Source organism: Meriones unguiculatus, chromosome 16 (assembly GCF_030254825.1).
Source record: "Meriones unguiculatus strain TT.TT164.6M chromosome 16, Bangor_MerUng_6.1, whole genome shotgun sequence".
Taxonomy (NCBI): Eukaryota; Metazoa; Chordata; class Mammalia; order Rodentia; family Muridae; genus Meriones; species Meriones unguiculatus.
In genome coordinates, this window is record NC_083363.1 from 61,643,949 (window position 1) to 61,671,843 (window position 27,895).

Here is a 27,895-nt window from a genome sequence, read left to right on the forward strand (position 1 = left end):
TTCACTGAGCATTACAGAGAAGAACAGAAGAAAATGCAGTTAGGAGCTACAAGCCCCAACACACACACACACACACACACACACACACACACACACACACACACAGTTACTGCTTGACATTGGCCATCCTTGATGAGTTTGGCATTTACAGTATGTTTTCAGGATACATTTTTATAAATCAGCCTCTCAGAGCCCCCTGTTGCTGGAATGCTTTTGGTCTCTGGAATGGTGGCTGCTGCTGCCCTGCCTCCCTGCCCCTACTGTAGTGACCAGTCATGTGACTGTGGGTGGGTGTGGAATTTTAAGCCTGTTGCCGCTGTAGATTCCGGCTTTAACTGATTTCTGGACTTCTTCCCCCCTTTTCCTGCTGCCTGCTCCCTCTCTCGTCACCGACGATGGCCTCTTCTCTGCCTCGGTGAAACTGTGCGCCCCGCAGGGTGAAGTGGTAAGCCTCTGACAGGCTCAGCTGCTTCCGCAGCACTCTCTCTGCCTTTCAGCTCTGCTCAGATGTGAACTCTGCCTTCAGCTTGCCTTCTTACTATTTTCTAACCTTACAAGCTCAACTTTAGTGATAGTCAGCTGTTGAAGCAGATATTCGTTGTTTCAGACTTAGCTCTGCCGAACAGCTGTTTTACAGCTGTTGCTTTGCCAGAAGTTGACAGAACATTGTGGGTTCAAACTCGCTCCCTGATAACTCAGAGGCCCAGGGTCAGAGATTAAAAACATATTCTTAACCGCATGAAAGAAGAGAACTAAGTAGAAAGGGAGAAACCGTTATATGTTGGTTTTTAATTTTTTTAAAGGTTTATTTACTATGTGTACTGTTGTGCATGCACACCAGCAGAGGGCGCCAGATCTCACTATAGATGGTTGGGAGCCGCCATGTGGTTGCTGGGAATTGGACTCTGGACCTCTGGAAGGGCAGCCCGTGCTCTTAACCGCTGAGCCGTCTCTCCAGCCTGTATAGATGGTTTTTAAATAAAACTCCCAAGTAGAACAGTGCATTTGGACTTAACACATAAATGGGAGGAGTGAGCTGTCATAACTGAGTAATTAGACTTAGCAGGTTAATAAGAATCTTAAAATATCTCAGAAGAGTAGCGGAAAGGGAAGCCCGTCTGCAGTAAGCTCCTCTCACACCCACACTCACTGGCCGTGTTCTTGGGAGCGTGGGAGGTGTGGAAGGAAGGCCAGTGGTTGTCGCCACGGCACGTGTGACAGGCGTTCCTACTGCACATGTCCCTGACCTAGGAAGGCGCCCGCTGCGCGTAGGCAGGTGAGGGTGGCTGTGTGCAGCAGTCTGCTGTCCTGCAGGCGTGGGCGCTTCGTGGAATGTGTTAGCTGAGGTCTGTGCAGCCAGAGGACAGTGCCCCGAATGCCTTCCTGAGGAGAAAGGCCGCAGTCACGCCTCCACTGCAGAGCCTAGGCTATGCCGTGGGATTTGAATTTCCTCTGCCTCTTTCTTCCTGTTGAAAACCATGCACACCCCTTCATGTGGACGTCAGGCTCCACAGAGCCCCATTCTGTCTGACGAGGACCCTGGCTGCGTACCAGCTGTGCCTGGAAAGCGTGTCACCTGTGTCCCCACTCTCCTCCTCACTAACCCTCCATCCTGTGTCCTGTCACCTGTGTCCCCACTCTCCTCCTCACTAACCCTCCATCCTGTGTCCTGTCACCTGTGTCCCCACTCTCCTCCTCACTAACCCTCTCCCATTCTGTGTCTAGGACTTGACTGCGTTGGCCAAAGAACTCCGGGCGGTAGAGGACGTGCGGCCACCGCACAAAGTGACCGACTACTCGTCCTCCAGTGAGGAGTCTGGGACCACGGACGAGGAGGAGGAGGACGGGGAGCAGGAGGGCGCCGAGGACTCCACCTCAGGCCCGGAGGACGCCCGAGCAGCGTCAGTGCCTGCTGAGCTAGCACGCGCCCTCCCCCAGCCCGCTGTCCGCTGCACAAGTCTCATGTAGCTTTCGTGGGCTCCGTGGCACATAGCTTTCACACGCGCGCACACACACACACGCGCCCTCCCCCAGCCCGCTGTCCGCTGCACAAGTCTCCTGTAGCTTTCACACGTCACTGCCTCCCCACGAAACCTCCGAAGTTTTCTTTTATGGGAACAGTGAAGGGGAAGTTAGTTAGAAATAAGTGCCCATTCTAACGTTCTGCCTGAACGTGAGCTTCGAGGAGCCCGGAGCGGGGAGAAAGCCAGGCTCCTGCTGTCCTGTGCCCGGTGCTTCTGCTCATCTGTCAGCCGAGAAGGTCACGTGGCTCGGCCCACAGCCTTGACTGGTGGGCGTTGTCTCTTCAGGTCGTCTCTGAATCTGAGCAACGGTGAAACAGAATCTGTGAAAACCATGATCGTTCATGATGACGGGGAGAGTGAGCCGGCCATGACCCCGTCCAAGGAGGGCACGCTGATTGTCCGCCAGGTACCCGTGTCTCTCCTTCCTTGTGTCAGGCTGAGCTTCTCCTGTGTCATTAACCCACTTGCTCATTCACTCACTCATGCTATCTCTACATCACCATCTGTGTTCACGTTAACACGGCTCTCAGGGTAGCGCGTCCTGGGCTAGGGAGGTCGTGTGTGCTGCATGCCTCCAAGGTGGCCGCTAGCCGGCACCCCACGCTCCGCCCCTGCATGCCTGTGGCAGCCTTCATCCAAGCACCATGCTGAGTCTCCCGGTCTGTGTTGGAGTGCTAGAAAAGCCTCGTGGTGTCCCTGAGTGAAGGTGACGCTCGTGGGGTGCAGCGAGAGGCTGAGCAGGCCTCCCGGGGGCCAGAACGACCACCTCTGTCTGTGACGCAAGGTGGACTCTGTCTGCGTGACAGAACTGTCTGTTCACTCGGAGCTTAGGTTTCTCACTGAAGTCGCACAGGCCTTCTCAGGCTCTGGGGTTCCGCCCTGTGGCTTTCAGGCCACAGCAGTGTATTTGGATGGAAGCAGGGAGAGCGTGGGCCGGCCAGGCTGCAGAGCGAGCGCAGGGCACTTGCTGGAGGTAGCTTAGACATACTCGCAGAGGAGGCAAGGGCAAGCTCTTCCCCAGATGGTCTGCTGCAAATGCTGCCTGCCCTGGGTGGTCCCCAGTGAGCTGCTCTAGTTCAGTCAGCTCTTACTGGGCATTTGGCAAAGGAGTTGGAGCAATTCTGGCTAATTGCCTTGGATTTTCCTCGGTAACTTAACACAGGTTGAGAAGTCACACCGCACCTTGACCAAAGCAGTTATCTCTAGGGCTGTCACAACGTCAGCAGCGCTTGAGCGAGACCAGTGTGCCTGTTTTTTCTACAGAGTACAGTTGACCAAAAGCGTGCCAGCCATCATGAGAGCAATGGCTTTGCGGGGCGCATTCACCTCTTGCCAGATCTCTTACAGCAAAGCCATTCCTCCTCCACCTCCTCCACCTCCTCCTCCCCATCCTCCAGCCAGCCGACACCCACCATGTCCCCACAGACACCCCAGGACAAGCTCACTGCTAATGAGGTATGTCACACACCACAGCTGGCCGCTTTCCTGGGTTAGACCAGCACTGCCTAGGAGCTAGATTGCGAAGACGCCCTTCCCAGAAACCCTGCCCCCTTCCCTCCTCCCTGCTTCTCTGTCATCCGCCCTTCCAATCCCTAGTAACATGTTCAGGTCTGCGTACAGATCCCTAACCGTAGCTGGACTGATCCCCCAACTTGCCAGTTCACTGTTTACTTCTTCTAGATAAAGTAAAGTTGCATGGCTTGCTTCACTGTTTATTTTAAGTAAATAAAACGATCGCTGTGTTTTCAGATCCGTTACATATTTGGCATGAACTCCTTGTAGTCATCTGTGGAATTTGCCTCTTTGTTCCTTTTATCCAGTATATAAAACACAGGGGAATGTGGCTGCGTAGATTTGGCCTTACCCACACAAACTCCTTGTCTTGTGTGAGAATCTCCTACAGAAAGGCATTGATTGATTTTGGTTACTGATTTTCATTTGTTTATTTTGGGGAGGGGCTGGTTGTTGGTTGGCAACTTTGGTTTTCACCGACCCTTTTATAGGGATCTTTTCTTGACATGTACATGTACTAAGGGTTTAAGAGGTCAGGTGCTTTGGGGAAGGATCTAGGAAAATGATGCTTAGCAAGGACACGAGCCTGAGCTATCTTTTAAAGTCTTGTGGAGGAAGTCCCGTGAGTTCGTGGCATGCTGTGGTGCTCAGTCTGGGTGCCGGGTGGGTGAGTCTTCGTTCTTTGACTAGATCCTGCTCAAGCGTGGTGACAGAGCCCACCATGAACACCTGCTGAATTATACAAGGTCCTTGATTTTGCAGGCGTGGGGCCTTAATGAGGCCGTTTGCATAACAGTCGAGAACGGTCCAAGCAGACCTGTAGTTTCATCCAGTCTGGTCAAGGTCGCGCTTGACGACTGCTGGACAGCAACAGTGCCTCGGCTCCCTCGTTGGAAAATACCAGCAGGGTCGTCCGGCATCACACTGGCCATCGTTTGGCCTGGCCACTAACCGATGGGCAGGGCAAGAAGCCCGAGATGGCAGATGTGTCAGAGGGGAAAGCTTAGGATGGCATGAGCAGTGGGGCAGGGCGACTTTCAGGTGCCCCCCACCCCCAGAGGAAGTGACAGAGGAAAAGGCGCTTGATCAGATGTGCTCTGTCCCGGAGGTCTGTGCTTGCACCTCTTGTTCAAATCTCACCTGCGTTCCATCTTACTCTAACCTGTAACCTACTAAACTGGCAAGTTTTTCTGTTTGGTTTTAATCATCATTACATTTCCACTTAACAACTCGTTTCACTTCCTCTGTGAGCTTGTTTGTTTGTTGGTTTGTTTCAGTTTTTGGTTTTAAGTTACATTAGTCATACCAGTGCTCCTAAGCGCTCAGAGGTCATGCCTGCTGTTGTTTGTGTGTGTACTAATGCTCCCTGTTGTCTGGTGTGGACGGAAGGGTGATGCACCGTTCAGCAACCTTAGCCAAGCCTTCTGTAGCGTTCTGCAAGAGGCTCAATGTCAAACACGTAGCGAAAAGAAGCGTTTGCCCGTAGTCTGTCACCGTAGAGGGTGGGTCACACTGACCGTGTGTCCCAGTAGGCGGGAGGCCATAACGACATCTGTCACAGTAGACCACACCAGTAGTGGGTCACGGTAGAGCACACTGCCTCTCCTGTACATGGTAGACAGTGGGTCTCTCGCTAATTGCCACAGTAGATAGTCGGCTGCTCCTTTATTATTTTTTAGTGTAAGAAGTAAATTCATAAAGTAATGAGTTGATACTAAGCATTGTTAAGTTTTAAAAACTTTAAATTTTTTTAAAAACTCCGTTTGAGAGTTTCCACTTCCTGTAGAGCCCGGTCACAGAGCGGGGCTCCCGTGAGCTTGCGGCATCCCTGCCCTAGGCGTGCGTCCCCAGGAAGAGGGTCGCCACTCGAGATGCCTGCTGGGCCTTTGGGAGCAATGTAGAAGAGCGGGTTGGGGAATGGTGCTGTGTATAAGTGGATGGAAATGGTCTTGAATGTTCACCTTTTGAATGTCTCTCATATTAATGAAATTGAAATTTACATTTCAGACTCAGTCCGCTAGTAGCACACTCCAGAAACACAAATCTTCCTCCTCCTTTACACCTTTTATAGACCCCAGGTTACTACAGATTTCTCCATCTAGTGGGACGACAGTTACCTCTGTGGGTAAGTACAGCCGCAGCCAGGACGGCAGCTGCAGACAGGCCTGGTCCCTGGCGTAGCTCCTGAGGGCCGTAGGCAGGGTAGCTCCTGACGCAGACCTCGCTAGGAAGCCCATCCCACCCCCATTGCCTGGTCAGCAGCAAGCCTCATGCTCAGTGTCCTTTTCCATGTCCATATCGCTCCGAGGCCTTCTCCTTGAGGAAGTATCAGTTGCAGCACGTGAATGTTTATCTGGGCACACCGGGGGGCGAGGCAGCGAGCAGTGTGAGCGATGGTAACGCCCCAAATACTCTGTTTCAGTGGGCTTTTCCTGCGATGGAATGAGGCCAGAAGCCATAAGGCAAGACCCTACTCGGAAAGGCTCAGTGGTCAATGTGAACCCCACCAACACTAGGCCACAGAGTGATACCCCCGAGATCCGTAAATACAAGAAGAGGTTTAACTCGGAGATACTGTGTGCTGCCTTATGGGGTAGGTATCTCTGAAGACCAGTGTTGCCATTGGGAACATCCCTTCCTGTTTGGTTCCTGCACCTTCAGCTCTGCTGACCCATGCTTGCTGCTGCGGTCATTTCAGCAGTAGGACGTTGGGAAGAATGGCCCGTCCCCATTTCTCCACGGAGAGTTGAACAGTGAGAGGATGCAGCATGAGAATGGTGTTTAAGTGTGTGTGCACCTTTTGCTGGGACGCGGCCAGTTTACAGATGAGGTGCTTACAAGCAGCTGCAGAGGGACTGGTAGCCTGGCTGCGCTTAATGTGTGTTTGCAGAGCCATAGCAGGGCGGCTGTGCTCTCATGTCGGCCTTCTCAAAATCAGCTCTCTGCCAGCCCCACCCTGTCCTTGCCTGGCATCTAGGCCCACAGTCTGTCCTGCTGTTAGCATGTCCTGCTTCTGCCTAGCACAGTCCCTTCCTTCCTTGACCCTGTGCATGCAGATGGTGACGTCCTGGTTTCCCAGGTTCGCTTCTTGAGCAGCCGGGCCACTGCGTCACCTGCAGTAGGTAGTAAATTGCCCATCCTCCTTCCCACATCTCAGACTTCCATGCTCCTCTCAGTTTCGGGAGAGACAATGGACGCAGGACGCGGCTTTCATCTTGACACCTGTACAGTGTCCCAGCTCCTGTTTGTGCCCACTGGGCCCACCCTTCCCTCTGCCGGGCTCCTGAGCTTCTGTCCAGCCTTCCACCAGGTCTCTTGAAGAGCCACCCACACTCAGCAGTCCCACCTGCGTCCTTGGGGTCAGGATTCTTGCCTTTGACGTGACTGCTCTAAAGCTCATGCAATATGGACTTGGTGTTAACTCTAAATCGGGTTTTCAACCTATAGATCACGGCCCCTTTGGGGGTCGGAGGACTCTTTAGCAGGGGTCTCAACCGAAGACCATCAGAAGACGGATATTTACATCACAATTCATAACAGTAGCAAAATAAAAAGTATGAAGCAACAAAAATTATTTTGTGGTTGGGGGTCACCAAAACTTGAGGAGCTATATTAAAGCTGTATTGCAGCATTAGGAAGGTTGAGAACCGCTGGTCTAGATAAAGCTAAAATGGGATGTTTCAGGGATTGTGGGCGCCGTACCACAGGAGCCGGCACAGAGGTATGCCTGGCACACTGCTGTCGCTCAGCAGGTGCCGGCTGCTCAGAACGCAGACTGTCGGTTGTTCAGATTGGGAGATTTTACTGTGGTGGTCTGCGTTATGTCAGTAGGTGTAGCGATTGTGGGAAATGCGTAGTTGTGCTCGAGTTGCTAATAAATGCCTGGCAAAGGGCATCATTTTATCCAGAGACGTTACTCTTGCGCATAGTTTCAGGATCGCACTGTTCCTCCGGTGTCCCAGGAGCCCGTGGGCCGTTCTCTGTGCCTTCATCTGTGAGCACTGTTGCTGTGTTGCTTCCTCGCTGTGGTCAGATGCTGGCAAGCAGCGGGGAGGATGGGTTGTGTGGCTCGTGGTGTGAGGTCTGTGCCGCTTGGTGAAGTGCTGCTCAGCTGCCCCAGCTGTGAGCCAGTGTGTGTGTGGCTGCCAAGCACGTGAAACGCGGCATGTGAAACTGAAGAACGAGCCGTTTATCTGTTTATAAGGACACTGTTCCTACGGCTCATCCCATTAATGTACGAGTAGCGTAAACTCATGGCCTTGATTTAGAACATGTGGCTCTGCTTCGTAAACTCACAGCAGAACGCTTTTCCATAGCTACACAGATCTGACAGTGACTTCATACGGGGGAAATGCCCAAACTCTAGAGAGCCTAGAAGTTTCCTGGGCTGTTTTATCTGTAACACACTGTCTTGATACGTCATCCTCATGAGGGCGGTGACCCAGCAGGTATTCTGTCAGAGCACCACACCTCACTGCTTGTCTAGAGCGTTTATCGTTTATTCCGAGCTTGGAGGATGGCCCTGAGTGAATATGATTTGTTCCCTGGGAGCACAAGTCCATGCTGTGTGTATGAAGATGCTTTCGAAGGTGAAGGTTCTAGACCAAGGAAGCAAGAACATCTGGATAAATACGTGAGTTAAGAGGAGAGTCCAGAAATAAGGATTATTACGTATTGGCCAAGCTTTTTAGTGGGAGAAGCCGGCTGGCTTGAGAAGTGTGTGGGTCCTGGATGCCAAACCAGAGCTCCTGACAGTGCATCTTGGGATCTGTAAATTTTAAAGATGCAGCGTGACTCGGTGGGTGTTTTAAGAAAACAAGGATCGCTTTGGTGTGCACTTGTGAGAGATTATGTGGACAGTCCGAATGAAGGCCTGTGTCTGTCAGCAGTGAAATGGTTTGTTAGAGCAGGAGGAGGGAAGAAGCGGCAGGAGAAGGCTGTTCCAGGGCTTGGTTGCCAGGCTGGTTAGCTTGGTCAGGTGTGAAGTCTGGTTTCAGTAGGAATCTGTATGGCGTGGCACGGCGGCAGGAGCGGCTGCCCTGGCATAGGTGGGCGTGTGCGTGGTCAGCCAGGCAGCACCAGCGGTGGCCAGCACACTGCTTCACCCGTCAGAGGGAGTGGAAAGGGAGGAAGGAAACAGTGCGGCTGCTTGTTGGGTAGAGACTGTGACGGAGGACAGCCCAGAAGCCAGTGGGATCACAGAGGTGGGCCTCCTCCAAGCCATTCCAGAGGCTTGCCAGTATCAGAGCCTCATGTATCACTGTGTGATGGTATCAAGTATCTAACGTGACTAGCTCAGTAAAACCCAAGAAATAGTGAGCTGACAGGCGGGAGCTCAGTTCCCTGGAGACAGGTAAGGTGGTGAGGCTTCCTCGTTCTTCCCTTGCGTCCATTTTCATAGCTAAGGAATGACACAGTCACTCCTATGTGGCAAGGATCAGCTGCTTTAGCCTAACCGTTCTGAGCATTTCTTTCTCAGTTATGAAAGCTGTCATCTCTCAGATTGAGCAGTTTTCCCCCTATGGTTCAGCTGTGCAGGCACAACCTGACATGTAGGTTTGTGTTCTTGAAACAGGCGTGAATCTGCTGGTTGGTACAGAGAGCGGGTTGATGCTCCTGGACAGAAGCGGCCAAGGGAAAGTGTACCCGCTGATCAGCCGGAGACGCTTCCAGCAAATGGATGTGCTCGAGGGCCTAAATGTCCTGGTGACGATATCCGGTAAGTATTTTCTAAAGCAGCATGTATGGCTGGTCAGAGGGCCCAGCCTTCCATAACGAACGCAGCTCATCCTTGAACTACTGCCCAAATGAGATGCAACTGAGAGACGTCTTGGTGTTTCCGGGAAGGCAGGTGTAAGCACGGCTGCTACAGAAGCGTTTGTGTGCAGCTTTTTGCTTGAACGAAAGCTTTGATTTTGTGTGTTTGGAAAAAACTCAGCTACTGGAAACACAGGGCAAAAGTGGCCAAGCGTGGGGGCCACTGAGGTATCCTTCAGGGTCTCCATCATAGCAGATGGGCAGGCAAGGGGGGTTTCCGAAGCACATCCTGATGCCTGAGGCTTGGGATTTCCGTCTGCCTTGGTTGCTTCAACGTGGAAGAGAGAATGTTGTGTGTTTTCTTGTGGTTATGTTCCTTCAGTCTCTCTTCCTTTGTGTCTGCTGAGGTCTTTAGCTCATATTGCAATTGGCTCTCTTTTTCTCCTATTGTTAGATTTTAAGAATTCTCTGTATATTTTAGATAGCAATCTTTTATTGCAGGTACTCTGGAAATACTTTTTCCCCTGCCTGTGGCTTCTCTGTTTATTCTCTTTACCAATGCGCTATAGAACAGATACTTTCAAGTTGAGTGAAATCAGGCACTTTGTGTGTCTGTTTTGTTTTGTCTCATTTTCATTTTTGTGAATGGTGCTGTTGGTGTTTTACCTAAAAATTCACTGCTAAATCCCAGATCCATCCAAGTCTGAATCATTTTTAACTTATTTTTGTGAAAGATTTAAGGTTTGCAGATAGCTTCATTTTCATTCACAACTTTCTGTGTATTTTAGAAGAGGCTTCTTCCTTCTGTATCTCTGTACATCTCTCTCTGGCCCCTTTTACTCCAATAATTGATTTGTTCATTCTTTTGCTAATAACCACGTGCTCTTGGTTGCTGTATTGAGTGTATAGTAAATCTTGAAGCCAAGAACTGTCCAAAAAGCTTTTGGTTCTCATTTCAGTATTTTGTTCACTGTGTTACTGTTTGTCCTCTGAACATAAGCTTTAGAGCGTGTTTATCGGTATGCACAGATCACTAGGATATGACCTGTGCTAGAACCATGTTGAATCTGTAGTTCAGGTTAGGGAGAACTGACAGAGTGACTTTATCCTTGACCAAACACAATACTTATACATTTTAGTTCTTTAAGGTCTTTGACAAGAGTATTCTAATGGTCCTCAAGAGATATTTTAAAAGAGCTGTTTTGTGAGATTCGTGTATATTTTATTTTTTTTAGTGTTAATGTGAATAGTATCTTTATTTCAGTTTCTAATTTTTATTGTAGGTGTATAGGAAAGTAACTGACTTTTGTGTAATGGGCTTGCTATCCAGATCATCACTATAATGCCTCAAGACCTTTCCATGCCTTTCGCAGACAGACTGTCTCTCTTAGGGGAGACATAGCTACTGTTTCTTTTAGTTTGGGTTTTTTTTTGGGGGGGACGGGGCATTCCTGTTGTTATTAATGATAACATTGCTTTTGACCATGGTGTAAAAATACTTACATTTGTCTCATTAGGCAAAAAGGATAAGTTGCGTGTATACTATTTATCCTGGTTAAGAAACAAAATCCTTCATAATGACCCTGAAGTGGAGAAGAAGCAAGGGTGGACCACGGTGGGCGACCTGGAAGGATGTGTGCACTATAAAGTTGGTGAGTTCTTGCGGAGTCTCCCCAGAGTGTCTGTAGGTCCTGCGTGGGTGCCTGGCCGTGTGGTTCACCTGTAAGTACAGCACGGTTCGCTCCTCCTGCCCAGCCTGCCCTGTGCTTTTTGTCTGTGAGTCATTCCACCTCGCTGATACTCTCCTCTGTGGATGTGATTCTGAACCAGTAAGCCCTCTCACCTTAGAGGTTCCCTCTGTACCTTAGAGTATGCTGGGAGGCCTTGGCCATCACCAGTAGAACACCGAGAACGGAACTGCTGTTGCGGGTTGTTAGGTTTAATTAAGCACATTGTGCTTAACATTGTGCCCTTACTTGTGGAGACTGAGGCTGGCTGTGGCGCAGAGCTGCCGTGCCCTTACTTGTGTAGACTGAGGCTAGGAGTTGCTGTTTCTTGGCAACTATTTAGTGGTTGCCTTTTCCCTCCTGTGGAGCATTCAGTGATTCTCACAAAGTCATCTAACAAGACCCAAGCTGAGTGCTGTTGCCTAAGAAAAAGAAACTGCTAGAAACGGTGGGACGGAACAGGCCGTAGCATAGTGACAGCTTTGCTGACAGTGGGATTCTGTGGCCTGGCTGGTTAGGGGTGCTCTGAAAGCTGATTTCTGTTTGCATATTTTACTGGGCACCTCCCCCAGCACATTGTAATCCGTGGCATTGTCTTCTTTGTCTGTAGCGCCAGCTCGTTGGCTAATAATTGTTCCAGGAGTGGTCTCACTATTTTGAATGATTCTGAGTCTCCACCGAGACCAGGTTAAAATATAACCAGGTTGAGGTTAACAGCCATTAATTCAGTTCCCATGTGGTCCCAGTACCTCCTAGTGTCAACAGCTGTGGCTTTATCTAAAGGGATTAGCAGTGCGCGTAGAATGGTTTCCATCATTTCAGAAAAGTCCATGAACAGTTCTTTGGGTATCCACTTAGAATTCTCTCTGTGGATTTTGAACACTTGGCAGTGTGGGAAGTTTAACAGAGCTGAGTGGAATGACAAGTCAGGCAGCTGAGTGATGTTTGGAAGGTCGTGAGGCGTAGGTGGCGCAGCACCAGACCAGTCCCGCATACGAGGGGACAGGAGTAGCTGGGAAACAACACGATGTTCTGTGATTTAGACACGATTTACCACTTTGCTTCTTTCGTCCTCCCCCATCTGTGTAAGCTTGGGGCTCGTCGTGTTTTTATTTTGAAGTACTGGCGAACTCTCCAAGCCTTTGGTTGCCCACCTGGCGTTGCCCTTGATAATACTTGGAAACTAAGACATTGTGGTTATCAGTTAAGCTATTTGGTGTTAGCTTAGACTTGATCTAGGGAAGTGAGTCCGACACCAAAGAAAGAGAAAAGCAGAGAGTATGGCCTAAACCCTATTTCCCACCCCAATCCCTTGTTTTATTTGGATGAACAATACAAGGCATAGTTATGAAGTTTGCAAATAGCAGCTAGAAGAATTTATGGCTCTTTGTTGATACTGAAAGTATTTCTCTCGCGTCTATGTTTCTTTCAGTAAAATATGAAAGAATCAAGTTTCTGGTGATTGCTTTAAAGAGTTCTGTGGAAGTCTACGCGTGGGCACCGAAGCCATACCACAAATTCATGGCTTTTAAGGTAAAACCATCAGTTCTAAGTGGCTTAAAGTCTGAACAGTTAATACAGCATGGTACATTGCTAAAGCTGTCGAAGAAGAAGCTGTTCCTAATAGCAGCTATTCTCCAAGTTCCCAGGTGGCACTTGTGCCCTCTCTTAGGACGTGGGCTGTACCCAACAGACACAGATGTGAAAGTCTAAAGGCTCAACAAGAGATGGGTTAAGTGTGTACAACTTAAAGACCAGGTGATGAGCTGGGTGTGAGTGCATGCCAGAGAGGCCGAGGCAGGGGCATTGCTGTGGGCTGAAGGCCGGCCAGGGACTGCCATCAAGGCCGCATCTCAGAAGAAAAAACAGTTAAAAAAAGTTACCGGGAGTTTTGCTAGTACAAGCGATATGCGTTACACGCTAAACGAGAGAAGAAAGGTAAAGTGTGTGTCATATGGTCCTGTGTTTATTTAAGTTTTTAAAACTCAGTTTAACATGTCCTGATATTTACAGTGAGATGGTTTGGGTGAAGTAGTAATGTTTGTGCTAAACTTGGGACCATTGTTTGTGAGTTCACACGTACTCATGATTGGTCTTGTATCTACACTGTGCTGACACCAGGTGACGTAGGAAACCCATCTAGTGAGTGTAAGCTCCCACAGCTCACACTGCAGAGAACTCATGTTCTTCTGGGTTTCCCTGTGCCAATTTCAGAGATTGCCCTAAATCCAAAGGATAAGATTCCTAACTAAAATCATCCTGTTCTGCTCTTAGAGATAACAGTTGCCTCTCTTTGAGATACAGAACCTTCAGAATAGTCCAGGCACATTTTATTTTAGCAGAGGGTAGGGAACGAACGTTCATCTAAAATGATTTGATACAGCTCATTGAAAGAGTACGGTTCAGTTATTTGGGAAAATTGAATTAAGGGGTACTTCCTGCTTGGCACCGTTGACTCAGTCGGTGGGGTGACTGTTTTTGGCAACTCCTAATATAACTGGATAAAGATAGTAAATTATCAAGTCACTTACATTGTCTTCTACAATCTGGTCTTAATAGTCCTACATGCCAGCCACCGCTGTTTCCTTCCTTGACTGTTCCAGTTCACAGCTCTAGTGCCGTGGACTATGCTGGTGTGAAGAACTGAGCCCCGCCCCCACCCCAAGTCTGTGCAGTGTTAGTCTCCTCACACAGCCAAGGTCACCGCTCCCACAGTCTCGCCCACCGCTGTGTTTGAGTACTCTGATTCTGTGCTGTGCCTAGTTCTTACTGTTTACATGTGTCCTAACTAAGCAAGACACAGCAAGACTGGACAGACCATTCTCCAGCTAGGTAGGAGGGAAGAGGTACCTTCCGGATGCCAGTTAAGGAACAGGACCACACAGCGAACCAAATGCCTGCGGCTAGCCTCTTCCCTGCTCGGGAAGTTTGACTGTGGCCTCTGTCTTGCTTGTCTCTGTATAGTCGTTTGGAGAACTGGTCCATAAGCCATTACTGGTAGATCTCACTGTTGAGGAAGGCCAGAGGTTGAAAGTGATCTATGGCTCCTGTGCCGGATTCCATGCTGTCGATGTGGATTCGGGCTCAGTCTACGACATTTATCTACCAACACACGTAAGAAAGAACCCCCACGCCATGGTGGGTTGACAGGCTTCACTTTGCGCTTCCCCTACTCCGCCTAGTGAACTAACACAACATGGCCTCCTCGTTCCCCAGGCGTGCGTGAGTATTCAGTGAAGCACTCTTCAGTAGCTTCATGTTGGGGAACAGCAGAAGTCTGCTTCCCCGGCCCTGCTTCCCCTGACTCAGCACTTGTCTGCTCTTGCTTTGACTAACAGGGGACGGAGGCGGGGCTGTTGCTGTCAGGCTGGAGTACACCAGGGTTGGGAACGGCTCTCAGATAAGTCCTCCGTCCAGTTACGTTTCCAGAGACTCAGAAATGAGAGTCAGTGGAGCACGTGGCCCGTAAATGGTAGACATTTGATTGTAAACTGTGTGGGCTTCCCACAGTCCCGCAGACTCAGGGTAGCTGTAGCCAGGGGGACAGTGCCACTGTGCCTGCCAGACAGTCTTCCTGAGCGCCCCCACGGGCCGGGAGACGACCCCAGCGTGCCTCCCTGCTTCTGTTCTCCAGATCCAGTGCAGCATCAAGCCCCACGCGATCATCATCCTCCCCAACACGGACGGCATGGAGCTCCTGGTGTGCTACGAGGATGAGGGGGTGTACGTAAACACCTATGGGAGGATCACCAAGGACGTGGTTCTGCAGTGGGGCGAGATGCCCACCTCTGTAGGTACGGCGCGTCGGATGAGGAGGGCCCTCTGCCTGCTGTGCGGGCTGTGCACGCCGCCCACGCCCATTGGCCTACGGCAGACAAGTCCAAGCAACTCTTGGGTGCTCCGAAAAGCTGTGCAGTTGCCATCTCTCATTTGACTCTTAAGTTACCTAAAGGGAAGCTTTTTCTTTGGCACTGCGTGGCTCTGTGTTTATTCCTCTACACGCCTCCTCACCCTCACTCTCACCTCCCTTCTCTCATGGTGGGCTGATGAAACGTGCAGTAACCCGCACACCGGGGCTATTAGAGGGGAATCAGTTTGTTCAGTTATTGATTCGTGAGACTGCCCAGTGACAGAAAAGGCACAAAGGCATGCTCTCCCTTTTCCGGCCGTGCTGTAAATTGAACGAATCCAGGGCTTGTGCATGGGAGGCAGGCTACCGGGGACTGAGCAGGTGCCCAGCACCGAGGCGGAACTCGTGCGAAGATGCAGTCACACAGGCTGAGCACTGGCTCATGTGAATCAGAGACATCTTGCCAAGGCTCTCCGTGTTAATACTTTGTCTTTTCCCCTCTTTAAAGCGTATATCCGATCGAATCAGACAATGGGCTGGGGAGAGAAGGCCATAGAGATACGATCTGTGGAAACCGGTCACTTGGATGGCGTGTTTATGCACAAAAGGGCTCAGAGACTAAAATTCTTATGTGAACGCAATGACAAGGTAATGTTTCCTTATGGCTTCTGTACAGTCGTGACTGTTTATCCTCCGCAGATAGTGATAGTAATTTCCTTGTAATTCTGGTAGAGTCTAGGACAGGTGAAGCAAGGTTTTAGCCATTGCTTTCTGGGCACGTTGTGAGGGGTGGGCACTGGAAGGTGGCCGATGGCCTGCTAACTGTACCCTCTCGTTCTGCTTGCAGGTGTTCTTTGCCTCCGTGCGGTCCGGGGGCAGCAGTCAGGTTTATTTCATGACCTTAGGCAGGACTTCTCTCCTGAGCTGGTAGAGGCAGTGTGAGCTGGGATCACCAGAGTCAAGACCCCGAGAACTCGGAATTCCGTGCAACTGGAGCTCAGCTGTGTCGGGTCAGCCAGGACAGCTGCACATGCGGGCCTCTTGTGTGTTGGATCCTCTCTCCCCTCCTTCCTACACTTCTTGCCAGTCTGTTCCCACTTTCTCCTGCTCCTTTCTCAAAAATAAATCCGGGCTGCATTGCAGCTGGTGCTGTTAGACTCTACCACCGGTGCTAGGAGTGTTTGGGGAGCAGCAGCCGACCAGCAAGAGCGCCCTTCCTTCAGCTCCAGAATTCCTTGTCTCTGCGCGACTCTGGCCTGTGCATGTCTGACAGCTGTGATGGGCACACCGTCAGACGTTGGCAGTGGGCACAAGGAGGTGAAAAGTGTCAGCAGCAGCTTGCTGAAGCAGAGGACAGATTTAATATAGTAACATTAACAATGTATTTAATTGACATTTCTTTTTTGTAATGTGACGACATGTGGACAGAGAAGAAGGTGCAGGTTTAAGAAGTTAATATTTATAAAATGTGAAAGACACAGTTACTAGGATAACTTTTTGTGGGCGGGGATTAGGGTGGGCTGGGGTGGACTGAGGGGTCCCGGTTTGTTTCTTTGAAGTTTTTTTGGAAGGGGTTGTCCTGGCCAAGAACTCAGTCATTTTTCTGTGTACCAAGTTTTGCCTAAATTGTGCAGATGGTTCTTAAAAAAAGAAGAAGAAAGAAAAGAAAAAGAAGGTGTGTCGTCTTGTTCGGTGGCCAGGTGTTCGTTGTGTGACAGTATTAGCACTGCCTCAGCTAAAGGTTTAATTTCTGTTTGGGCCTCGAGTGCAGCTGTGGTCTGCACGCGCGGGAGGAAGAGTCTGCCTTCCTGTGGGTTCTGTTCTGTTTTTTGCCTACCTCATTGTCTCCAATGCATTGAGAGGTGACTTAGCTTATGGTTTTGGCAGAAAACATTAATGTTTAACTTAACCTTAATACCAAAATTATCTGATTGAAGTTTGGCTTATTTTGTCACAAGTCTAGCCAGGTACAAGGAGACCTGTCTGGAGGCCCGGACTGGCCTGTGGCTGTCGCGGTGTCCTCTCGGGAGGCGGCGAGCTGTGTCCTCAGCAGACTGCGCATTGCTGGTGGGCAGAGGGCAGCCGCCACCTGTGCCACAGCAGGCTTCACTGTTCACCGGGGTTTGGAAGCAGGCGGTCACGCTTGGGGAGTCAGACAAACTGTTCATTGTTGCAGGAACCTTTTCTTGAGGGTGAGGTTGCGTCCCTTTTCTAAAAATGCAATGCACTAAAACTATTTTGAGAATGTAGTTGATTCTACTTATTCATAAAGATGGCATCGCCCGCCGTGTGTTCTAGATGTGACATTGAAGCCCTGGCTTTCCCTTTTTTCTCACTTGCTCTCGTTCTGTTTTTTTTAAAACTAATTTTTCTTTACGAATATGTCTGTGACATTTGTAATAAATGTCTTGTAATAATTTGCTTCCTGGTCGTCACTCCGTCCCCTAGGATGCTGACCAGCACCTCGGTGGAGGAGCAGCTGAGTCGGGACCCTGCCTTCCTGCTCTCAGTGGGGTTGTCTGTGGCAGCGGCTGGCGCAGCAGCCCCCAGGCAGAAGCTTTGCGCCTCAGAGGCTTGATCCTCCTGTGGGGTCAGCTTTCGTTTCCAGCCTGATCCATACGGCCCCTGTGCCGTGTACGCGTCACCTGTGCCCGCTGCCAAGCCTGTGCCGCCCGCCTCCTCCAGGCAGCTGCTAGGAAAGGACACGTAGCACAGCTGCAGTTAGATGCTTGGTTGTAAATACACACCAAGACGGGTCACGACGAGTGAGCAGCCTTCCTCCTCGCAGGGGAAAGGACAGTAAAAACTGCTTTCCATTGGTGTGACCTCAGAGTCGTCCAAGAACGGCTTCTCTCCTCTAGTTTGTGGTTAACCTAGGGGAGCTGAAAGGGTTAATCCCGTCCCAGACTTGAGCTGCTGCATCGGTAAAGGACATACGTTGTTGGAAGTGCTCCTATCTGGACCTCTGCAGGGGGAGCATGGGCAGGGCACGAGCTCAGGTCAGCTGGGCCTGCCCCACTTGCACGCCCAGGCCAGCGGTCAGTCTCCCAGTGGACCCAGACCAGCTCCATGGCCAGCTTGACTGAAGCAGAGCAGTCTGCCCTGGGCAGGCTTCAGGCCCCTCTGCCGTCTTGGCCTTCCTTCCCTCGGTCCTGACACCCTGTGCACCAAGAAGTTAGGCGGGTCAGCTCAGGTGTGTCCAGGGAGAGATGCCTGGTGTGTGTGTGGCTGCTGGGATGTGATAGTTGGTAGGGGAGGATAGGCTTTCCCTTACTCTCCTTCCATAGGACAGCGCTGTCTTCATACAGGTCATTCTGGAAGAGCAGTGTTAGGGTCACACCAGGGGCCATGGGCATGGCTGTGGGGGCGCTCTGTGCAGTACCACCATGCCCAGCATCAGCCAGAGCATCAGTGCCTTTCTGTGTGTGTCAGAGGACCCTCGTCCGTGGCGAGCCAGTGTGTTTATTGTGCACATGCACATCGGAGGAAGTGTTTACAGAAATGGCTGTGGTGCACTGAAGTGTGTCGCGTTTACCGTTTACTTTTAAGTGGCTTTTTTTGGGCTGTTGGGTTTCTAGCTTAGGATTTGCAGTCCCTGATTTTACCTGTTACCAATTTGCTGAGTAATAGTACAGGTGAGAAACGGCCTGAGTTTACCAGTCCCGGAGCCAAGCCGGCTATGACAAGCACACAGCCTTTGCTTTTCCTTCCTTTTTGCAGTGCTAACTTGTCTACTGTTAAACAAATTATTGTTCTCCCTACCTTTCTTTCCTAAATAAAGTAAAAGTACTTTCTACTTGAGTGTGTCCTGACCCTTTAGGCATTTTCTTCATAGGAAGAACCCTGTTTTATGCATTCCTTCCCTACCCCGGCTGGCCCATCCAGGTGGGAACCGGCTCCCACATCCTACTGTCTCTGGCTGTGGGAGCTGAAGGACAGTTGTGAGAGAAAGTAGCAAGCATGTGCGCCAGCTTCTCAGCAGTAAGGTGGAAAGCCCATCTGCAACCCATGAAGCAAAAATGAGAACGAGAGAAGAAAGGAGGTGGGGTTTTTTGCATGTCTGAATAGGATCAAAATGTAGACTAGGGGTTGGTGGGGTGGCTCAGCAGTTACAGCATTTGCTGTTGTAGCTCAGCTCAGCACCCACACCCATATTAGGCAGCTCATAACCAACTTCAGTTTCAGAGGAACTGATTCCCTGTCAGCCTTCATGTGGAAGACACATGGCAGATGCACACAAATGGAGATAAAAATCATTTAAGATAAAAACATTGAGCTAGCATGTTCCCAGTAGGACATAAAGCAGGCTTTTTTCGACTGGTTCATAAATGCTGTCTTGGGCACAACGGCTGAATGATGTCAGTGTGGCTGAGCGTCCAGTCTCTGTCCCTAAGGTGTTGAGGTGTGTGCCACCTCCAGCAGGTGGGAGCCAAGCTCCCTGGACTGTCACATTGCCTGCACTGCCAGGGTTGTGTGTATCCTGTTCTCTCCAGCACAAGAGTAAAGTGGTAACTGTCTCAGCCGCTAGGTGGTCTCAGGGCCTTTTTTCTGTTTGCAGCTGGTGGCCAACTCTTCCCCTCTGGTCGAGAGTTCACTGGAAGGAATTAGTTGGAATCGCATTCGGTCCTTTCCGTGTCACATTCAGAGACGCTGAATTGTTGCTCCCTGCTGTGTGCCACTGTAGAAGAAGAACCCTCCATTTCCCTTCAGCAGAAGTAAATGGAGTGCTTTAAAAAAGTGGCTGAGGAGTTGAGAGTTGGCCGGAGTCATTACCACGTTTTCTTACGTGAGAATACAGGTGTGTTCAGATACTAGGCTGTCACACCTGGCTGTTTGTTTCGGCCTCTCCGGGTTAATCTGTTTTTCTTAGTAAGAATGAAGTCCGTGTTCATCCTGGAGAGATTGTGCCTCCTCTGGCAGTGTGGACCTGCTCATGAGCTGCATGCTTCAGCCCGGCCAGGGGAGGAGCACAGAGGCCCAGCAGGCTGTAGGAGAGAGCACCAGCTGAGCAGAAGCAGGACGCAGTCCGCTAAGCGCTGTTCCTCCCTGGATTCTGCTTCAGTTCCTGGCTCTAGGTGCCTTTCTCCAACCTCCAGCAAGATCCATCTGTGATCTGGAAGCACAGGGTGAAATTAGCCTCCTCCTTCCCTGTGGGAGCCCGCTGTTAAGGTCGAAGCCTAGCACTTCTGGATAGCTCTGAGCTGTGTGTGTAAAGAAGGGCTCCCTGCCTCGCTGGATTCCCTCGCTGCCTGGTGGGGGAGCCCAGGTCTCAGAAGGAACATCACTCAGCCCTCAGGGAGATTACAAGCCCAGCCCTTTCTCCAGGTAGAACCTGTTCAGCAAGCACCCTTGGGACATGCAAATGAGGTGTCCCTGGCACTCCTAGCCCCAGCAAACCAAAGCATTCACCCCTGAAGCTCCCCCACTGCCCAAGCTCTATAAAAGTCGCTGATTCATGAAATAAACTCCCCTGCACATCACTCCTCCACCGTCACCGCCTGAGGCTTGTCAGTTACTCTGGAGAAGGAAGGGTTCCCTCCTCCCTGAATTTTCACCACTGAGCTGGGGTTGGCTCTGTGGCTCCCGCCTCTGCCTGTCTCGGCTTTGGAGCTCTGAGCTAGCCTGTGCTCCTTTGAGCCAGTGTCTCACCTTTTCTACCCAGAGCCTGCACTCTTGTTTCCCGCCCAGTGGCCTCAGTGGGGAACTTGTGCTTGACTGGTGTTTAATCAGCACCAGAGAAGCCGACCAGAACAGCCAGCGGGTACATAGGTGGCCAGGGCTCTTCCTGGTGTCTACAATGGGAGTTACCATGGCAACACTGAGGACACCCCCGGGCTACGAGCTCCAGGGAATTTGAATCTGGTGTTCTAGCTTTTTTTTTTTTTCATTTGTTTGTTCATTCTGTGTTGGTTTGGTTTTTTATTGTTTCTATGAGATGGTTTCCATTTTGATCTGAAGTATGAGAAGTCTGCAAGGTGCCCACATGTTTTCTGGGCAGGAGATAGATCTGGAGCGGGCGCAGCCTGTCCCTCCCTTGAGTTTGCTGGAGCTGGACTTGGTTACAGCCATTCGGAGCAGGGTTAACCGACTGCCAACCGTGCGTGATAGCGAACACTGTCGCAATGGTCACGTCCCGTGGCTCACCCATTGGAAAGCACAGAGGTGGCTGGCCTCTGCTCAGGTCCCCTGTGCCCTCCAGCCGTTACCTTCTGGCTACAGGCAGCCTCCCCCTCCTCTGCTCTGAGCCTGCCGCCGTAGGGCTACTCCTGTCATTGTGAGACAGCCCCAAAGCCACCCTGGATTTCTAGGGTGTTCTCTGTTTCAGAAACCCCAGGGTCCCTCCCTCCCTAAGTGGTCCTGCTACCAAACATGAGGTTCATCGTGAACAATTAGACCAGGAGTCACCATTGAACAGAGGCCGCCTGAAAGCTACCATCTGCGGACTGGCCCTGCCTAACTGTGGACAATCTGGGCAGTTTGGTGCACTCAGGACCTCAGCTGCCCCTCACACCTCATCCTGCTCACTCTTCTAGGAAGAGGCGTAACTGCACAGGATCCATTTCTTACTGTGGGCACAGGCATGGGCAGGGCCTCGGATTCCCGTGTGTTACTGGCATCCAGGAGGCTTCCTTGGTGTGCTCTCTGAAGGACTAATTGTCCTTTTACCTTCCCCAGCAGGGCACAGCATTGAGTAAGTGTAGGAGCTTGTAAACTTCTGGGAACTTGGTGGCTTTTGGTCAGGTTGAGCAATCCGTGTGCTGAGCAGTCTTAAGGCTCAGGGCTCCTGGAGGGCAAACAGGCCTAAAGAGTGACATGGAATATTGGTCACTTTTCTAGATGCTAAAGTGTGTGTGTGTGTGTGTGTGTGTGTGTCTGTCTGTCCATGTATCTGCACAAATGCACTTATGAATACAGAGCCCGGAAGTTGGTGCCAGGGCCCATTGTCAAATGCTCTTCACCTCATTTTTGATTGTGACTAGCCTTTAATGGCTGAGCCATCTCTCCAGCCCTCTCAGCCTTATTTCTGAGACAGAACCTCTAACTGCCCGGAGCTCACTGGTTGGACTGGATCGGCAGGCCAGCCAGCAAGCTTCAGGGGTCCTCTGTCTCCTTGTCTTTAGAGCTGTGATTCCAGTGCGCTCTTCTGTGCCTGGCTCTTCATGTGTGCACTGGAACACACGTCCTCATGGTGCTGCCAAGAAATGTCTCCACTGAGCACCTCCCCAGCCTCAAAGAGTTACACTTCAGTAAGCTCCTGTGGCAGGTGCCGCCTGAGAGCCTGTCAGTTTGGGCTGTCTGGATGAAAGACGAGAAGGAAGGCTGCCTGTAGTTGGATGTGTAGCCCTGTTCCCGCTGGGCTCTAGCCCTTTGATGCACATCAGCCTCACAGAGTGCAGGCAGCTGCTAGGGGCCCTGAGCAACATCTGGTTAAACGAGAGGCAAGGGAGGGAGCTGGAAGTAACTAAGCTGGCTAAGTTCATCCTAGCCTGCCTCTTGGACAGTGACAGGCTACATAGGCGTGTGTTGCTATGCACTGGGCTGTGAGCAAAAGCCGTTAAATGAACCTGCCCAGCCTGCACAAGAGGAGTCTTGGGGTGCCTCTCTACTGATTGTGAGGAGATCCCAGTGCAGGAACTGAGTGGAGCATTAGCAGAAATGGGCCCAGAGACAGGACAGGGTCAACCCTAGTGTAAAAGGACAGTTCGAGTGAGCAGTGAGCAGGCGGTGGCTGTCAGGCCTTGCAGCACTTGAGATGCAGTGAGTCCCTTTAGTGACCGGCTGCCTGCCTTGAGAGGTTAGCACACAGGATGTGCGCAGGGGTGAGTATCCGTGTGTGAGCCGAGAACGCTTAGAGCCACCTACAAGTTGTCTCGTGTTCTCGGTAGAGGAGAACACACAGTGGGGATGAGGGCAGACTGGAGGCTTGCTGGCGTACCCAGAAATGGGGTCGGCGTCAGCAGGTGCCGGCTTCCAGGGCCCTCGGAGTGGAGCTGTGTTGGACTTGAGCTGTGTGGCCTGCCTGCCTTGCCCTGCCCGCAGCCAGGGTTCAGATTTGGAAGAACTGGGCTCCTCCGGCCTGACCAGAAGCCAGGCGGCTTTCGCCAGAGAGCTTTCGTATCCAGCCACCCCTCTCCATTGAAAAAGAAACAGCAGTGTGCCGAGCCTTTCAGATTTCCAAATTTATTTAAGCAGTGCCAACATCTAAAGCACGCTTTGAAAAGCACTGGTGTGAATTTCACGTTCAAATGTGTGCTTGCGTTCAAGGCCAGGCCTGAGAGAAAACTTAGCTGGGCTGGCGGAATCCACAGGCACCATCTGTCCACAGCAAGCTTACTTTTCTGTGTTCAGTTCCCTGATACGGAGAACATCCCCACTGCTCCCAGGGTAGGGCTGCTTTGCAGGGAAACATCGTGAAGGCCTTGAGGTCAATAACACTGGGGTGCCTTCTGTTCAAGGCTAGTAGAGAGTTTAAAGATACGCACAGCAGAAGTCACTATGTAATGCAAACTTGTTTTTATTGGCTTACCATATGAGATATGGCCACATTTAATGGTGTTCATGCAGACTTGGTAATGTACTTAAATAGTATACGAAAATGTGTAATCTTACAGTGTGAGGCCTGGCACACTGCTAATTGTGTACATGCAGAGCCTGATAATGTACACTTAAATGAGTGTATAGCAAAATGCCGTGTCAACCCGTGATTTATGAGAGGAGAACCTTCGCACTCTTTTCCATACTAAGGCTTCGGCCTTGGCCTGAGGTGTTACGGACACCATCCAGGTGAGTCCCCCGCTGCTGTCCGTGTCATAGCTTCCCCTCAGCACACCATAGCCCCCCAGGATCATTCTAGAATGGGAGATCCTGAGCTGGGACATGGTCTGCCAGTCTCCAAGGGTGCTTTCTCTGCATCGAAGTGTGTGTTACTGTGATCACACACACACACACACACAGTTACCATTGTTAAGCCTACAGGATAACCACAGGAAGGTCCCACTAGAGCAACAGTTCTCAACCTGTGGGCTTCGACGGCTTTGAGGGTTGAAGGACCCTTTCACCGGGGTTACAGATCAGATATCCCATATGTCAGCTATTTACATAATGACTCATAGTAGCAGAATTACGCTTATGGCTGGGGTCACCACAACATGAGCTGTATGAAGGGGTCGGTCACGGCATCAGGAGGGTTGAGGGCCTCTGCTGGTTACCTGTGCTGGATTTTACAAAACCGCCCCATCCACACGCGGACACTTTGGCAAAGCTTTTCTTTTTTGGCTCTGTGAAGGTGGTAGTGTGAGAAGGTTAAAGGAGGAGGCCGTAGTTTGCAGAGCTCAAGGCGCTGGACTGGCCGCGGGTGAAAGCTAAGACGCCTCCTTCCCACGGATGCCGCAGGGTACTGTGATGTGGACCTCTGGCATGGACAGTGCTGGGCTCCTCCTCTTTCTGTAAAGGCTACAGGGAAGGCAGGTTCTCACACCAGGTCGCTGTATGTCTGTGCAGCCACCTGACTGCTGCTCTCAGACCCCAGCAGAGTGTCGTCGGAGCCTCTGACCCACTGAGGCAGCGAGCAGAGCCCACCTTGCTGGGGAATGGTTCTCTGAGGCTCCTGGCATTGGGGGGAACCCACCCACCATGCTCAGTTCCTGCTGGGGTCCCGGTGCTCCTCAGGACTCACCTGGGCTGTCACCTGAGTCCAGACTGCGCACTCCGGGCTAGTCTGAGGTGAAGCAGCATTGACAGCTTTTACTGTCACTCTAGGCCAACTGCTTTCCCCATGGGCGGGAGCCATCATTGCCTTGAGCTGGGAGTGACACAGAGTAGCCATCCTGGAACCTGCTGAGTTATGGCGTAGGCCTGACTGACCCGGCCTCTCAGCTGACCTTTGCCCGGCCATACACAATCAAGCTCGGCAATCACAGATGTCTCTAACTGATGCAGAGCAACACGCAGCATCACCGTCGCTTTAGAAACAAAGGGGGGTCTTTGTGCAATGAACACGGATGTGCTGTGTATTTGTGCAGTGAACACGGATGACCAGAATTACAGGTCGTGCGTGGTCCCTTTGGAATGCTCAGACACGGACATGACCATGGACGAGGATCTGATCTTTAAAGGGAAGCTGATGAGAAAGGGGCACACACGGAGGAGTACAGCATGGGTCAGGAGAGAAGCCAGCCAAGTGCAGCCTGCGGGCCTGTGGCTGCAGACGAAGCTGTCTTCATCCCCGGACTTGGATCACAATCCCAAGATGGGGAATTCTCTCTTCCCTTTACTCATTTCGTTTTTTTAGAACAAGTTCTTTGAGAATTTCATGCCTGCGTATATACTGTCTTCAAATGCACCTCCGTCCCTTTGCCTCCAATTCTGTGGACCCCAGCTCTGTGGAGCTTCAGTGGCAGAATTCACCAGGGGAGGCTTCCGGCAGTTTTCGACACAATTCTGGGAGTGATGTGACTGTCTTCACCCAACCAGTGTGGAGAACTTTACACCTATTACATGATATGCAAATGAGCTAAATTTACTCTTTCTACCTTTTAGTTGTGGAAAAAATAAGTATATATAAAATCATAAGGGACTGGAGAGCACTTACGGCTCTTTCCTGGGCTGAGTTCAGTTCCAAGTGCTTAAATCAGAGGATTGACAACCGCTCACAGCTCCAGTTCCAGGGGCATCCATTGCCTTGCCCCCAACATTCATGTGTACACACCTACACACACACGCACACACACACACACATACACACACACACACACACACCATTGCCTTGCCTCCAGCATTCATGTGTATAGACACACACACATACGCACATTTAAAAATAATAAAGAAATCTAAAAAATGTTTTCGCCTTTCTGCTTCAATGACCTTTAAATACATGTTTCTATGTTTGTCTACATGTGTGTCTGTGTAGCACAGAGGCCAGGACAGAGTGTCAGGCTGGAGTGACAGATGGTTGTGAGCCACCAGGTGTGTGCTCAGAATTGATCCGGGGTCCTCCTGTCAGATCCCCAGGGAGCAGGCTGTAAGCTGCATGTGAGTTCTGGGAACTGAACCTGGTCCTCTGGGTGAGCAACTGGCACTTTTAACCACGGAACCATTTCACTACCCCATCCCCTGCTCCAAGTATTATCAACTTAGTGATATCCGTCTCACCTTATTTACCCATGGGCCATTTCAAAGCAGCCCTTAGACATTAGGCCATCTTATTCATAAATATTCAGCCTCTGTGTCCAAATATATAAAATAACTGCACCAAACAGTAGTCATTTCATCAGATTTTCAGTTGTCGTGTGTTCTTAGGCATCTTTTCCTTTGTTTTGTTTTTAACTGTATGTGAATCACAATCTAGAGCTGTGTAGCATATTGTATGGTTAACAAATCCCTTTGTTGAAAGTCATCATTTTTGTGCACAAATATTTTAAGCTTTGGTCCCTAGAAGCTTGTTCTTGTTACTTGTTGGGTGTGTGAAACAGCTGTAGGCTCTGGTACATTTCCTGCACTTCCTGGATTCTTCCATTTCTCTGAGCCTGTGCCATCTTCAAGAGAGAGTATTATGGCCTGGTATTCATATTGTGAGTAGCTATAGTTAGAAATTTTTCTAGTTCCTTTCTATGTAAAGGTTTATTTCTTTGTCTGCTTGCTTGCTTGCTTTTGACAAAGTCTCACTATATACCCCAGGGTCACCTCAAATTCTCCACCCTTCTGCCTGAGCCTCCTCAGATGGAATTGCTGATACAGAGCCATCCGAAAACAAAAACTTTACATTGAAAGAATCTAGAAAAATTACTAACTGCAGCCACGAACAATATAAATACCACACTGATTACCAAACCTTTGGTTGGTCCTATAAATTCTAGATCTTCTTTTCCTTGTTCCGGACACAGTTATCATTCCCTGGTCACAGGACGTACTCCAAGGCTCAGAATACTATTGAGCCCATCATGAATGATCCGTGACTGTGAGAAAGAGGCGGTGGGTTGGCTAGCAGACTTTGCTCTGTGTTTTGTTCCTTTTGCCTTGGAATGTTGTGCTACCAGATTGCTACATAGGCTTGTTCGCTTTGGAGCTTTTCAGGAATGCTTTTCAAATGTAACTCTTATACTCATGTAAAATAGTATCTGTTCTTGAGTCAGTTTTCCTAAACAGAATCTAGTCAGCCAGGGAATTCAGTCTTCTCTCCCTCCTCCATCATGAGCCTCTCTCCCCTTCTAGGTAACTTTTAAAATATTAATTTGAGGGCCAGCGGTGGTGGTACACTAAAGAAACTGAGGCAGGGGGATCAAGTGCCAGTCTCTCTCGGGCTAGCATGAGCTGGAGACTGTCCTTGGAATGTGGCAAGACTCTCTCAAAAAGCCAGCATGCGCGAGGATGAGGTTTCTTCTTTCTCTCCATTAAAGTAAACCAAAAGCCAAGCAAACGTGCGTGTGTGGTGGTTATCCATCTTGATCTCACATCTGTGCTCAAGTAATAATCTGTCTCAGAACATTCGTGACCCAACTGCATTTTGTTTAAGAAGCAGCTGAGATAATTTGAATAGGCCTCAGTACATTCCCTACCTGGAAGGTCTACCCGGAAAAATTCTAAACATGTAGCATACATCACAACCTCCTTTAGAACATTCATCACCCAGAACGTCCCTTCCTAGGCCAGCTATGAAAACTGGTGTCATTCTCTGCATGGTCTGCGGTCTGGTGGTATGACTGCGCCACTGAAGGCAGGAATTTCCAGCACGAGAATGAGCAGCCCCTCCAGTATCCTGTTAGTTGTTCAGGCGGTGGCAAATATTTTTCCTGAATGGCACCCTCTTCCCCCTGGCATGTCAGAAGAAGGCTTAAGAGTTATCGAGAGCTGCTTGCCAGCTCTGCCAGGCTTTGCCAACTGCAGACACGGTGCCATCCGCCTTCCCCAGGGTGCTCCCTGTAGACCACCAGTGCTTTCTTCTCTTCAGCTGGGTTGCTGTCTAGGATTGCTGGCCAGCTCTCACTCCAGACTTCCCTTCTGCGATTGCTGCTCCTCTCCCTACCTGG

The 27,895-nt window shown here is 50.4% G+C and overlaps 1 protein-coding gene across 32 annotated transcripts in view; it reads left to right on the forward strand.

The window, feature by feature from the left end:
- The window catches only part of Map4k4 (mitogen-activated protein kinase kinase kinase kinase 4), a 119,991-nt gene extending 102,704 nt beyond the window's left edge, over nt 1–17,287 (forward strand). For 18 of the 32 annotated variants that reach the window (XM_021658355.2, XM_060369918.1, XM_060369926.1 and 15 more), the window contains 12 exons: nt 1,726–1,901; nt 2,310–2,430; nt 3,288–3,479; nt 5,544–5,661; nt 5,959–6,129; nt 9,112–9,255; nt 10,811–10,945; nt 12,453–12,553; nt 13,985–14,134; nt 14,655–14,814; nt 15,379–15,518; nt 15,718–17,287. In XM_021658355.2, the coding sequence (XP_021514030.1) occupies nt 1,726–1,901; nt 2,310–2,430; nt 3,288–3,479; nt 5,544–5,661; nt 5,959–6,129; nt 9,112–9,255; nt 10,811–10,945; nt 12,453–12,553; nt 13,985–14,134; nt 14,655–14,814; nt 15,379–15,518; nt 15,718–15,801 (1,692 nt within the window). In that variant the 3' untranslated portion in view covers nt 15,802–17,287. The remainder of the gene's footprint in view (nt 1–1,725; nt 1,902–2,309; nt 2,431–3,287; nt 3,480–5,543; nt 5,662–5,958; nt 6,130–9,111; nt 9,256–10,810; nt 10,946–12,452; nt 12,554–13,984; nt 14,135–14,654; nt 14,815–15,378; nt 15,519–15,717) is intronic. The other 14 variants (XM_021658361.2, XM_021658376.2, XM_060369934.1 and 11 more) reach the window with 1 other exon arrangement.
- The last annotated feature ends 10,608 nt before the right edge of the window (nt 17,288–27,895 follow it).